Source organism: Littorina saxatilis, linkage group LG9, assembly GCF_037325665.1.
Source record: "Littorina saxatilis isolate snail1 linkage group LG9, US_GU_Lsax_2.0, whole genome shotgun sequence".
Taxonomy (NCBI): Eukaryota; Metazoa; Mollusca; class Gastropoda; order Littorinimorpha; family Littorinidae; genus Littorina; species Littorina saxatilis.
This window is the reverse complement of record NC_090253.1, coordinates 32,246,915-32,261,495: the sequence shown is the minus strand read 5'-3', so window position 1 is coordinate 32,261,495 and position 14,581 is coordinate 32,246,915. Positions and strand designations below refer to the sequence as shown.

Genomic DNA, 14,581 nt, shown 5'->3' with positions numbered 1-14,581 from the left:
GCGTCTGGTGTTCGGGTGACGGATGGTCCGGACCAAGGGTCCGGAACGTTCCAGGCTTACGGGTCGGGATCGAACCGGACCCACGGGTCCCGACTGGACTTGACCTCCGGGTTTGGTCCGGACGGGACCCATGGTACGGGACCGTACCGGACCTTAGGGTCCGGTGCGGGACAGTACCTCTGGCCCTTGCCGGACCCCCCGGACCTACGGGTCCGGATGGTACGGTACGGGACCAGTGTTTCGGTCGGGACCGGACCACCCGACCACCTCGGTTGGTCTGGGTGGTCTGGCACCGAACCGGAACACACCGGACCTACGGGTCCGGAGGGTACGGTACCGGACCAGTGGTCCGGTCGGGACCGGACCACTCGACCACCTCTGTTGGTCCGGGTGGTCTGGCACCGAACCGGACCATGCCGGACCTACGGGTCCGGATGGTACGGTATGTCCACGTCCGGACCGAGCCACCCGAACACTTCTGTGGGTACGGATGGTTCGGTACCGAACGGGACCTCCGGATGGTACGGGACCGGACCGAATCTACGGGTTCGGATGGTCCGGTACCGGACCACCCGACCACCTCTGTTGGTCCGGATGGTCTGTCACCGAACCGGACCATACCGGACCACCGGACCTACGGGTCCGGATGGTACGGTAGGTCCACGTCCGGACCGAACACTTCAGTGGGTACGGATGGTTCGGTGCCGTACGGGACCTCCGGATGGTATGGGACCGGACCACAGGACCGGAACACCGGACCACCCTACCGGATCGGTCCGGACCACCCGACCACCTCTGTTGGTCCGGATGGTCTGGCACCGAACCGGACCTACGGGTCCGGATGGTACGGTATGTCCACGTCCGGACCGAGCCACCCGAACACTTCTGTGGGTACGGGTGGTTCGGTGCCGAACGGGACCTCCGGATGGTGCGGGACCGGACCGGACCTACGGGTCCGGATGGTCCGGTGCTGGACCGGTGGTCCGGTCCGGACCGGACCACCCGACCACCTCTGTTGGTCCGGATGGTCTGGCACCGAACCGGACCATACCGGACTTACGGGTCCGGATGGTACGGTGTGTCCACGTCCGGACCGAGCCACCCGAACACTTCTGTGGGTACGGATGGTTCGGTACCGAACGGGACCTCCGGATGGTACGGGACCGGACCGGAACACCGGACCGGAACACCGGACCACCCTACCGGACCGGTCCGGACCACCCGACCACCTCTGTTGGTCCGGATGGTCTGGCACCGAACCGGACCTACGGGTCCGGATGGTACGGTACGTCCACGCCCGGACCGAACCACCCGAACACTTCTGTGCGTACGGATGGTTCGGTGCCGAACAGGACCTCCGGATGGTACCGGACCTACGGGTCCGGACCTACGGGTCCGGATGGTCCGGTGCGGGACCACCCGACCACCTCTGTTGGTCTGGATTGTCTGGCACCGAACCGGACCATACCGGACCACCGGACCTACGGGTCCGGATGGTACGGTATGTCCACGTCCGGACCTAACCACCCGAACACTTCTGTGGGTACGATGGTTCGGTGCTGAACGGGACCTCCGGATGGTACGGCACCGGACCGGACCACCCTACCGGACCGGATCGGCACCCCCGACCGGACCGGACCATTTCTTTTCTGATCAGACCCGATGGGTTCCTGTTCAGTCTATAAATGGCGGGGGTTCGTTGGCTGGGCTGACCCAACAGTCGCAGGGTTGTTGTTTTTCTCCCCCTTCGGCTGCTGGAGACGTTTCGTCTTTGGGGCAGGGGTCTTCGCGGCCTCTTGCTTCTGTGGGCGTTTCTTCACAGCCTGCTTCATCGCTTTCGGCTCTTCCCCCTCAAGCTCCCTACACTCCTGCTTTTGAGGAGTTGTCGGGAAGTGAAGAGGAGAGTGAGTCGGAGGACGATAGGGAGGAGGATCAGGGTCGCCCTGAGGTTAACACTGAAACTCTACCCTTGCCGGTTTCTGATGGAACTTCCGAAGCTATGCTTCGTACTTTCCAACAGTACATGACAGACATCACGCGGCGTCTTGACGTCACGGATGCCTCTCTTAAGCGTCTGTCGTCTAGTGTTGACACACAGGACGTGGACCCGGGGTCTGAGGACGAGAGGCAGGAGGCTCGTCCTCGCACAGCTAGAAGGACGTTTGAACAGTTTCAGGACGTCCTTCCCTGAGACGCCCTCTCGTCCTTTGAGTCCGCTTCGGCCCGGGCGCGGGAGGCTCACGCCGCGTCTGCCGGCGGCTCGTTTTATGAACGATCCGGCCGCCGGCAATTCGCGTTCCACCCTAGTCTAAGTGCCACGGTGGAAGCGGCAGCACATCGCCTGAGGAGTACAGATTCACGTGCAAACGCGACCTATGTTCCTCGGGAGGACGCGGGTTCAGTGCCATGCTTTCCTTCGGGAGGCGCACCTCCACTGTTTCCTCGTGTCCAATCTGTTTCGTCCCTCCCTTTTCCCTTTGACTCTCGAACTCTCCCTTTCCAGACTTCGAGTGTTTAGGGTGGGGCTGACGGTGATGTGTTCGTTGGGGAGGTGCCTTCGGTCAAGAAGGTGGAACTGAGCTCTGCTTCGTTCCACAATCTTGAGGCCACCGTTTCTTCCACAGTCGAGGCCCAATCACAGGCCTTGACATGGATGAGCACGCTGTCCACACTGTTGGACCCTCCCAATCGGGCAGAGTCCGATTCCACTCGGGTCCTTGACACGGTTCGAGTGGATCGGGCTTTGCATGCCGTGCGATCGTGCGTGACGTCTGCGGCAGAATTGGCCATTGGAACACTGGTCCACTTTATTGGCCCTGTTCCGTGATCATTTTCTGCCTACTTCTATAGTGCCTCCGGATATGAGGAAGAGTCTGAGGAACACGTTTCCTCAGCCTTCTTCCCTCTTTCATCCGGACACTGTTCGTTCTGTGGTGGAGTCCACACGCCAGAGGAACACTGATTCTCTGATGGTTGGCCTCGCTGCTTCGGCGACGGCGGCGGGGAGTAAGAGAAGTGCTACAGTCACCTCCAGCTCCCAGCCTCAGAAGAAGAAGAAGAAGCCAGTTTCACTGCCTCCTTCTTCCTCCTCTTAGGCGCCTGTTGCGTTCCCAAGCAAGACGAAGGGTGCTCAGACAGGTAAGGGGAAGCAGCACCACCAGGGGGGGTGGTCGCAAGCCTGCGCCTGCCCGCCAGCAGAATTTTCAGTGAGTCCCGGCCCTACGTTGACGCCCCCTCAAGTTGCCCCTCTTTCGTCCGGCGGTTCCCTTTTTTTTTTCGGGCCCGCGGCATGTGGGGCAGACTGGTCTCCAACCAGTTTTTCTTGAGGGTGGTGTGGTCGGGGTTTTCTCTACCGCTGTCGTCACAACCTCCATTGTCCGCTCTACCTTGGACGTTCCCCCCTCCTCGAGAGCCTGCCAGATGGCAGGCTCTTCAGGACGAGGTGAACTCGTTGGTCGAGAAGAAGGCGGTCTACCCCCTTTCTCAGCCTTCTCTGGGGTTCTGCTCCCGCCTGTTCACCGTCCCCAAAAAGGACGGCCGGTTCAGGCCGGTGTTGGACCTCTCCACCTTGAACTTGTACCTTCACAGGTGCAAGTTCAAGATGGAAACCCCTTCGTCGGTCCGGTTGGCCATCCGGCCAAACGATTGGGCCATGTCTGGGACCTCCAGGATGCTTACTTCCACATCCTGGTGGCCCCGGGGTACCGACATCTGCTCCGGTTCGTTTGGGAGGGCACGGTGTTCGAGTTTCGGGCCCTCCCATTCGGCCTGTCCTTGGCCCCTCTGATTTTCAACGGGGACAACAACACCACATGCTTAGCTTACCTTCGCCACCAGGGGGGCACCAATTCTCGGTCCCTCTCCCTGTTGGCGGAGGAGATTCTGCTCTGGTGCCAGACCAATCAGGTCCGGATGTCAGTCCAGTTCGTTCCGGGGAAACTGAACGCCCTGGCCGACATTCTCAGTCGGGGCGATCAGGTTCTCTCCACAGAATGGACCATCGCTCACAACGTTCTACAGCGTCTGTGGGCAAGGTGGGACCGTCCTCTGATCGATCTGTTCGTAACTCGATTCAGCGCTCGGCTTCCCAGGTACGTCAGCCCCTTTCGAGACATGAATGCGTTCCACTTGGACGCATTCACTCTCTTGTGGAGGCTCCTCGATGCTTACGCCTATCCCCCGACATCTCTGATTCCGAGGGTGCTGGCAAAATATCTGCAGGAACGACCAAGACTGATTTTGGTCGCGCCTTACTGGCCAACAGCTCCGTGGTTTCCAGATCTTCGCGGTCTCACCCACGTAGACCCTCTACCTCTGGATCTGGACGGGGGAGGTCTGCTCCAGCCTCGATCATGCCTCCCTCATCCACGTCCAGAGAGTCTGTGCTTGACCGCATGGCTCTTGTGCGCTCCAAACTGCTTGCACTAGGATTGCACAAGAGTTCAGTAGAGTTTTCCTTGAACGCTAAGAGGCGATCAACTAATCAGCTCTACGACTTACGCTGGAGAGCTTGGGCCACCTTCGCCTTGTCCAAGGGGATAAAGCCGCTTTATCCCTCAACACAGGACTTGGCCAACTTCCTGGTGGAAGTGTATCAAAAGAAGAGTCTTTCTTCTAAGACTCTTCTTGGATACAGATCTGCCATCGCTTCCACGATTGCGGCCGCTACTGGTCGCAGAACTGAACACTTGATCAGGTCCTCCCTCATCGCTAATGTCCTTTCGGGTATTAGCAATGCAGCGGTGTCTAAACCTCGGGTTTCATTTCCCAAGGGGGATGTCTTTCTGGTCCTCAAACTCCTGCGTAGCAATGAGTTTGAACCCCTGGCAGGCATCAGTATCAAGTTGCTGATTTTTAAGACTAATTGTTCCTCATCGCTTTAGCCACTTGCCGTAGACTCAGTGGTAGTCAAGCTTTGAGTGGCCTGGACTTTGACATTGAGTTCACCACACAGCAGTGGTTGCTAGCATGGTCACGTCAGTCTAAGGTATGTTTCTTGGGTATATTTTCTTTTACGGTAGTACTGTTCGAAAATTGCCTGGGTATCTTAATCCTTGGATTTAAGTGATTTTGATTAAGGAGTTTAATACTCTACATATCACCCTCACACCACTCTGGTATTCTGTGCAAGAATAGTACTGTCGAGGTAAGTGTTATATTGACTGTAAGGCTTCTTTTTAAGCCTACTGTCTATATGATACTTACCGAGACAGTACTATTAGAGTTTCCCTCCCGCCTCCCCTCTTGATATGTTATGGGCTTTTTGAGGGTCTGCAGCTCATAAAGAAAGAGGACGCGCCACCTACATCCTGTAAGGGGGAAGCACTCGGACAGTGCTTGGGATCCACGGTGGCGCATGGTTATGGGAGATAATTGTACCCACTCAGCGTTTTGTCCAATTTTTTCGGCCTATAATAGATAATGTGCAAGAATAGTACTGTCTCGGTAAGTATCATATAGACAGTAGGCTTAAAAAGAAGCCTTACATTTTTTATTAGTTCTTTTGTGAACAAGAAACAATTAACAAGTGGCTCTATCCCATCTCCCCGCCCCCCCTCCCCCTTTCCCCGTCACGATATAACCTTCGTGGTTGAAAACGACGTTAAACACCAAATAAAGAAAGAAAGTGTGTGTGTGTGGGCAACACCTGTGGATTGTAGAGTTCTGTTTGTGATGTGGTCTAGCGGCATTGGTGTGTCAGTATGTTCAGGCCTTCCTTCAAGAAGCCATAACAGTTATTCTCAATCCCGTTTGAGTGGACTTCGCCTTCAAAGGTGATTGTGGTGTTTAGGTCACTGAATCATTTTCGTGCTGTTCCCATTCCACCTGGGAGGGATTTATGTTCATTCAAAGGGGGTCGAGTGTGACAGGGAGACTACCGTCGCCCTTCACAGCAGACTCTGCAGAGTTGTTCGCCTTAGAAGTTGTGGGCTTTCCTTGCATGTACCCGTAAGTTGTCCTTACTGTAAAAGTGAAAAGGTCGAATCAATTTATAGCCACGCGAAAAATACACTGTCATCTATCTCTATATATTTATAGATATAGATATACATATATATACGGCCTCTGTGTGTGTGTGTGTGTGGGCAACACCTGTGGATTGTAGAGTTCTGTTTGTGATGTGGTCTAGCGGCATTGGTGTGTCAGCATGTTCAGGCCTTCCTTCGAGAAGCCATAACAGTTATTCTCAATCCCGTTTGAGTGGACTTCGCCTTCAAAGGTGATTGTAGTATTTTGGTCACTGAATCATTTTCGTGCTGTTCCCATTCCACCTGGGAGGAATTTAAGTTCATTCAAAGGGGGTCGAGTGTGACAGGGAGACTACCGTCGCCCTTCACAGCAGACTCTGCAGAGTTGTTCGCCTTAGAAGTTGTGGGCTTTCCTTGCATGTACCCGTAAGTTGTCCTTACTGTAAAAGTGAAAAGGTCGAATCAATTTATAGCCACGCGAAAAATACACTGTCATCTATCTCTATATATTTATAGATATAGATATACATATATATATACGGCTTCTCTGTGTGTGTGTGTGGGCACACCTGTGGATTGTAGAGTTCTGTTTGTGATGGGGTCTAGCGGCTTTTGTCTGTATGTACAGAGTGACGTTAAATAAACGATTTTATCATATTTTATCATCATCATCTGTCTGTATGTTCTGGCATTTGAGAAGCCATAACAGATAATATAGGGCTAAGAAATAAGCTCTAAAATTCTCAATCCCGTTTGACAGGTGATTGTGGTGAACCGCCACGCTGTGTGTCTCTGTCTCGCGATTCACCCCGGCAAAGCCGGGTATTCCTCTAGTCAATCAATATGAGGCTTATATCGCGCGTATTCCGTGGGTACAGTTCTAAGCGCAGGGATTTATTTTTTTTATTTGATGCAATTTATATCGCGCACATATTCAAGGCGCAGGGATTTATTTATGCCGTGTGAGATGGAATTTTTTTTACACAATACATCATGCATTCACATCGGCCAGCAGATCGCAGCCATTTCGGCGCATATCCTACTTTTCACGGCCTATTATTCCAAGTCACACGGGTATTGTGGTGGACATTTTTATCTATGCCTATACAATTTTGCCAGGAAAGACCCTTTTGTCAATCGTGGGATCTTTAACGTGCACACCCCAATGTAATTAACAGGTTTTGAACAGAAAATGTGAAAAAGTAAGTTCTTTAAATGGAGGTTCCACTGTACAAGCAAGGCTATCAATTTGAGGAGAGGAGAGGAGACGCTGCAGCTGATCCTACAGAAAAAACATTAATTTTACTGATGACATGACACAGTCCGTTCCTCTCCCACCTCCACTGTTGAAATAGCCCACACAAACAAACGTCCATGTGGTCTGGGCCCTCAAATCCCTGATCATATCCTGCAGTCGTGCCCCACCTGTGACGTGGTCCAGTGCACTGGGAGTCAACGATAAGCTGTGAGGCACAGCAGAGTCACTGGGTTGGACTGTAACTTAACACTACTAAAAATCTAGCATGGTGGGAACTGCCAAATACTTTGTATCATACATTTTAATGTCCTTCGATATGATTTAAAATATTGCGCCAATTTGAGTGGCAAGGAGATTAGTCTTGTTTAGAGTCCAAGCTCATGGATCACAAACGGAATTACATTTTGTTTTTCGGATATAACTTGGTAACAGCTTATTTATACAGTGGTACCTCCCTTGGAAAGCGTCCCTGCGTTGCAGATGTCCTTATAAGACAGGTAATTTTGATCAGGTTATGAGACAAAAGAACAATAGCAAGTGTTATTACTGGAAAGAGTCATCTCATTCGAGAGACCTCACATTGCAGGTACCATTGTGTAATTCTCATGCAATTTGGCACAGGCGTTTTAAGACCTCAAAAAATCTGATAAAATCAGGTCTTTAACACTTTCTACCCCACCTATGTTGACCAAGTTTTTTTTTAGCCGAGACCAGCTGTGCTGCAGCAGGTCACTCAGAATTGTAGTAACTGTGTATCAACACGCTGGAATGCAGGCGTTAGATAAACGTTACAGGAAGCGACTGAAGCTAACAGTCCGTACCTGGTCCGATAGAGCCATATGAGTGGGTACGGATATATATCCGTACCTGGGAGACAATGAGTTAAAAGGAGGGAGTCTTAAAATGGGGGTAAATTTACAGAGGTTATTAACAGAGTGTCTAAGAAAACGGTCTTAAAAGGGAGGGGTCTTCAATCGGGGATCTTAAAAGGGGGGTTCCACTGTATGATAGTTTGCCACCTAAGATTCTCATCTCCAGCAGCAGTCCAGGTCATTAGCAAGTAGCACACAGAAAGAAGGGCTAACTTTTATACTAAAATGTTTGGTTTTTGTAGTACATGTAATATCAATCAATATGAAGCTTATATAGCGCGTATTCCGTGGGTACAGTTCTAAGCTCTTGTCGAAGAGTTGTCAACACAGAACTAACAGAGAAACTAACATCTACAGATGGACACGAACCCTATCACACACTAGCAAACCCTGATAAACATACAACAAACAACTGTTTAACAACAATGTACACATCAATAGCTAGGTCCAAACAAAATAATATTAAACACAAAGAAAACACCTCTCACAGAGCACAGCACAGGAATGTCTTTTGGGGCACAACACATCACGTCGAACATGAAAGTCGCAGCCAGCTACGGGAAGAACTGAGTCTTCAACCTACTCTTGAACGCGTCAAGAGAGGGGCTCTGGCGAAGCTCAAGCGGCAGGGAGTTCCAGACGGAGGGGCCCGCGGAGGGGAATGCACGCTGACCAGCAGATGCGAGTTTCGAGCGAGGGATGTGAAGGCGGAGTGGGTCAGCAGCAGAACGAAGGGGACGGTCGGAGGGCTGGGTGTACAGGTCCAGGGAGGATTGAAGGTACTCGGGAGCAGAGTCGTTGAGACACTTGTAGACCAGAGTGGACAGTTTGTAGGAGATTCGGGTGTTGACAGGGAGCCAGTGCAAGGAGCGAAGTAGGGGGGTGATGTGGTCTCGCTTCGTCTTCCTCAACGTCAGCCTGGCAGCAGCGTTCTGGACTCGTTGTAGGCCATGAATGGATGAGGCGGGGAGGCCAGCCAGAAGGGAGTTGCAGTAGTCCAGACGACTGAAGATGAGGGAGACAACCAGCTTGACACAGGCGTCGTGGGTGAGGTAGCGACGGATGGAGGCGATGCGTCGTAGGTGGAAAAAGCAGGTCTTGATGATGAAGGAGATGTGTGTCTGCATGGAGAGAGTGGAGTCGAGAAAGACGCCAAGGCTCTTGACAGCAGGGGAGAATGGAACAGTCGCGTCATCCAGCTGGAGGTCGGTCACAGTGAGGGAAGCAATCTTCTGTCGTGTTCCAACGAGAAGGGCCTCCGTCTTCTCACTGTTCAGCTTCAACTTGTTCTCAGTCATCCAGTTCTTGATGTCAGTGAAACAACTGGAGATGGATCCCAGGAGATGGTCAACGTCCTCCGGCTTGGCGCTGTTCTGGAGCTGCGTGTCATCGGCAAAGGAGTTGTAGTTCAAGCCGTGGCGTTCGATGACCAGGGAGAGGGGTTGGGTGTACAGGGTGAAAAGGACAGGGCCGAGGACAGACCCTTGTGGGACGCCGAAGCGGACAGGGACAGGCTGAGAAGAGAACGAATCAGTGGTGACAGTCTGAGAGCGGTCCTGGAGGTAGTTCCGGAACCAAGAGAGGGCGGTGTCGTGAATGCCGAACGTGGAACTGAGGCGATCGACGAGTAGCTGATGGTCGATCGTGTCGAAGGCCGCGGAAAGGTCCAGCAGCACAAGGGCAGAGACGAGACCGCTATCTGTTGCGTTCAGGAGGTCCGTTGTGATTCGCAGGAGCGCCGTCTCAGTGCTGTGGTGAGGGCGGTACGCTGACTGGTACACTGGCATCAGCGAGTTCCGAGACAGGTGGGCGCTTAACTGCTCCAGGATGATACGCTCCAGAAGCTTGGAGAGGAAGGGCAGGTTGGACACAGGACGGTAGTTCTTCAACTCGTTGACGTCAAGGCCGGGCTTCTTGATGAGTGGGCGGACAACGGCAGACTTGAAGCAGTCGGGAACGACGCCTGTGGCCAGGGAGATGTTGATGATATCTGTGATAGACGGCAGGAGCTTGTCCAGACACTTGGTGAAGAGGAAGCCTGGCAGGGGGTCTAGCTCGCAGGTCTTGATGGCCGTCTTGGTGATGAATCGCTTGACGTGGTTTTGAGTGACAGGCTGAAAGCACGTGAGGGGGGAGCCGGAGAAGGAGGGTGGGACGGGACGAAGGGCTGCTGATCGAGTGTTCTCCGAAGCTTGTCAATCTTGTCCTTGAAGAACTCCGAGAATAACTCCGGGATATCTTGTGGTGGGTGAGCAGTGGGTAAGGGGGCAGCGGTGGAGGAGCCCAGGAGAGAGGACATGATGGAGAACAGCTCCCTGGATGATGAGGCGTTGGCGATGCGGTCGTGGAAGTGCTTGACCTTGGCAGCAGTGATGGCTTGCGTGACTCGAAGCAGCGCATCCCTGAGAATCTGCCGGTGAACCTCCAGGCCAGAGTGTCGCCATGCACGCTCCGCTCGCCGTCTCTCGATCTTGGCGGCTGTGATGTCCTCAGAGAACCAGGGAGCCGGCTGTCGCTCAGAGACTGCGCATAGGGATGGCGGGGCGTGTTTGTTGAGGAGCTGGCGCAGAGTCAAGCTGAAGAAATGGGCGGGGTCAGAGGACGGGTCTCGCTGGGCAAGCAGCAGGGCAGCTTCGTCTCCAAAAGCATCTGTCTCAATGTCTCGTAGCTTGTGACGTGTGACCATCTTCCGCTTCTGTGCTGGCTTGGTGATGTTGACGACGAAGTTGATGGCAGTGTGGTCGGAGACAAGGTGGTCGTTGGCGACGAGGCTGGAGACCAGATTGTCCGAGGGTCGAGTGACAATCCAATCCAGGATGTGGCCACGGGAGTGGGAGGGAAAAGGAACGACCTGGTCCACACTGTAGCTGTCCAACAGCGCACGGGCCCGCTTGGTGTCAGCGTTGGCAGGGCAGTCCCAGTGGATGTTAAAGTCACCGAGGACGATGGCGCTGTGGGACGTCACGTTGTAGTGGTCGAGGGCTTGGGAGAACTCGTCGAAGAAAGTAGAGTCCATCAGCTTGTTCTTGGTGTTAGGGGGAGGGCGATATATACACAGGAAGGTGAGGGTGGTGGTGGTGGCGACCGTCATCTCCACGGCTTCGAAGGTGGTGTGGGGGAAGGGGAGGCTGTCCGAGAAGGACGCTGCAGCATGCATGTGGTCCTTGTAGACGACGGCGATGCCACCACCACGCCCAGCCGGGCGGGGGAAGGAGACTGTCTTGTACCCTGCGGGGGTCAGCTGCTTGATCTTGGGGTCATCACCAGGTCGCAGCCACGTCTCGGTGATGAACAGGGCGTCTAACTTGTTTTCTATAATGTAATCTGCTATCAGATCTGCTTTGCCTTCTGGATTCACTGACTGGGAGTTGAGGAGGCAGAGGTGTAGGGTGTTTTTGGAATGAGTGGGTGGATGCTGATGTGGGGTGGGCGGGTGCTGGGGAGGGGTTGTGGGAGAACGGGGAGGGGTGGGGAGGTGAGGGAGAGGGGTGATGGGAGGATGGGGAGGGGTGGTGAGAGAATGGGGAGGGGTGGTGGGAGAATAGGGAGGAATAGAAGGAAGCAGGGAAAGGGTGGGGGGATGCTGGGGAGGGGTAGTGGTACATTGGGTGGGGGTGGTGGGCGTGAGAGAAGTGGAGGTAGGAGAAGGGTTGAGGGCAGCAAGTCGGTGTGCGGTTCGAAAACGCTGCGAGCGGCGGGCGCGACAGCCCCTTAACGGTTGGTGGTCTCTGCAGGATTCCCAGCTCCTTGAGATGGAGGTACAGAGGCCGTGGCAGGCGCAGTCTAGCAGCGTCGGTGGGACGGTAGTTGAGGGGGGAACCTATCGCCATAGTGAGAGAGAGGAGTGGAAAGAGAGAGAGAGAGAAAGAGCTCACGCAATTTATGACAACTAAGAATGTACTCTGAGGGTACATCTCGGGAGACAATCCCCTACCTATTGTATAATATGTTTTACAGAGTTAGTCAGTTGGTTGGCAGGACATTTTTCTGGAGTCCCATGGATCTTTGTGTTGTATTCCCCCACATCAGTGACCACCCAAAAAAACGAAGAAAAAAAAGACAATACCAAAAAAAGTCGGGTCAAACGATATGTACAGATTTAGTCAATCCACCGACCTGAAACTAAAGCAACACTGAAAACCAATCATCACCCAGACTACATGCAGTAAGGCTAGGCTAGTCCTAACCCAATGACTGAGACGGATTGAGTTCGTCTCAGTGGAGCATGAGAACGTACATGTAGTGCCTAATATGCCTAGATACTGGTTTTCTCTAATTCTGAGCACATTTTCAGAATAAACATGACATAACTATAAATTATGAAATCTGTTGGTGAAAATTCGATTTTAATGACATCTTTAATGAGCAAACTGATTAGCTAATGTTTACGCTTCCAAGCTGGAAAATGTCAATGATTGAAAAATGAGGCGTGACAGTGCTGCCTCAACTTTAAAAAAAAAAAGGCGGATATGACGTCATCAAAGACGATTGTCCAAAAAATGGAAAAAAATGTCTGGGGGTATCATGTGGAAGAATATGTATGTTAAGTTTCATGAAGATATGTCCAGTAGTCTTCTTGGAATCGCTCAACACATCCACACACACACACACACACACACACACATGCATACACCTCATCTCGATTCCTGGTCTAAACTTAACTTTAGTGTAACAAAAAAAAAGGGGTGCGGGGTAGAAGTGAGAAAAAAAAGTGCAGGGTTGGTGGCAAATCAAAAATAGGATTGGTCAGATTACAGTTAACATAGATCTTTGTTCTTTGGCCTCACGGCTAGCATAGCAGAGTTTTTATCATAGACTGGACAATTTAGTAACAGGAACTAATTTCTTTCCTCCGCATTCTTCCTGATCTAGGTCATATGATATAAAAAACGCTCGCGCTGGACCCGAGTACTCTTCAGACTGGCTCGCTCAATAAATATAAATGTTTGGAATGTCTGTGGTGTGAATGTTGGTTTCTGACCAGAAATGCAGATCTATCTGTGGCCGATTCATAGATTCAACCTACAAACTGCGACCTAATCTGTGATCAGATATGTTTCGACAAGCCGGCATTAAACGGATGAAATTAACCACATGCAGTTTATTCTTCAGAAAAATGCAGCGATACGCACCCCAAAAAATGGGTTGGGTTCGGTGATTTGTACATAAACGTCTTCCTCGCGATAGATTCGCTTATTACTTTGTCTTATGAAGCCGTCATCAACACGAACACAATGATTGCAGAAGCAAACTCTGTACCTACACGACCGAGACACAAGACTGATTATTTCACAGCTGCAATGAGAATAGAGAACAAAGACGTTTTGGGTAAGCTTACTCACGTCAGGTCTTCACTGACAAGCTAGGAACAGACGGAAAATTCCGAACAAAAGTAAATGACGTCAAAGTCTCTTTCGCTTTGCGTGTAACTTTGTCATGACGTATTTTTGTGTGACGCGTTCGGCTGTTCTATCAGGTCAATGGCTGCGTGTTGCCCCGCCGGTGTGAACTCCTCCTACGGCCAAGTCGTTTTTGTGGTTTATTTCGCATTTAGGTCCCAGGTAACATTATGAAGTTTTAATACGATCAATCGGACCTATTATCAAGTTAGTGTATCAATTTTTGAACGAACTGCGCCCAGTAGTTTCCCAGCAATAAGCTGTTAAGTGGAGACAGACAGACACACAATTAAAGTCTGCTGAGCCCTAGTACTAGCGTACTCGGGGATAATTTGAATTGCTAAGTAATTTCATGTACATGTGCACAAATGTTTCATCTAACTGGATCAAGCGAACAGCCAAAGCACTTACAGGAAACTGACACTCAGGAGCTTTTTAAAATGATTGTTGTTGTTGGTGTTGCTATAATTGTTGTGTGGGTGTGTGCATGTGGGGTGTAGGCAATACAAGCCGCTTGATTACCATAAAGAACAAACAAACATTTTAAAGTAAAATTAACAGTAAATACACAGTGTCATGTTTTTTAGCGCAAATAGTTTTTACGCTTTTGAAAATAGAGTGTACTTACTGGTGATGTTAAAAAATGTTTAAACAAAACAAAACGAAACAGACATGTCTCTAGACAAAATAAGTGAAAAATCAAACAGACCACAAAATTCACAAAAACGAGTGTGATGCATCCGTCACACCTCTCAAGGTAAAATGTGCAAAAAATGAAAAAAAAGTTTAATTTTTTTCAATCATGTGCCTATGTTTTGTTTGCGGCGACGCAGTGCAACTTCTCTGGTTTATGAATGAAAGCCTGTTTATTCGTTGTGATTGGTTGGGTGAGACAATAATTTATGCGTAAAATGTAAGTCATGCAGCCCGAGATGAATAAGTTTACATCCCTTTCAGATTTTGCTTGTTAAACTACACATTTTACGCACTTTCGTTCACGATAATTGATTACCATTTCACTAGCAAACCCACCCCATCCCTCCTTTCTTCTTGTCTTCTTTTTTTGTTCGTCGCTCTACATTT

General features: G+C 51.2%; 1 protein-coding gene across 1 annotated transcript; it reads right to left on the bottom strand.

The window, feature by feature from the left end:
* Nucleotides 1–8,479: 8,479 nt before the first annotated feature.
* Nucleotides 8,480–11,929, bottom strand: LOC138977186 (uncharacterized). The gene is made up of 3 exons (XM_070350093.1): nt 11,816–11,929; nt 10,256–11,460; nt 8,480–8,489 (listed from the first exon to the last, which is right to left on the bottom strand). Exons 1-3 carry the CDS (start codon nt 11,927–11,929, stop codon nt 8,480–8,482), a joined length of 1,329 nt encoding a protein of 442 aa, XP_070206194.1.
* Between the last annotated feature and the right edge of the window lie 2,652 nt (nt 11,930–14,581).

Coding starts and splice junctions, on each gene's coding strand:
- LOC138977186 (XM_070350093.1), bottom strand. CDS start 11,929: ATGGCGATAGGTTCCCCCCTCAACTACCGTCCCACCGACGCTGCTAGA. Junction 11,461..11,815: donor TCCTGCAGAGACCACCAACC/GTTAAGGGGCTG, acceptor CTCAACTCCCAG/TCAGTGAATCCAGAAGGCAA.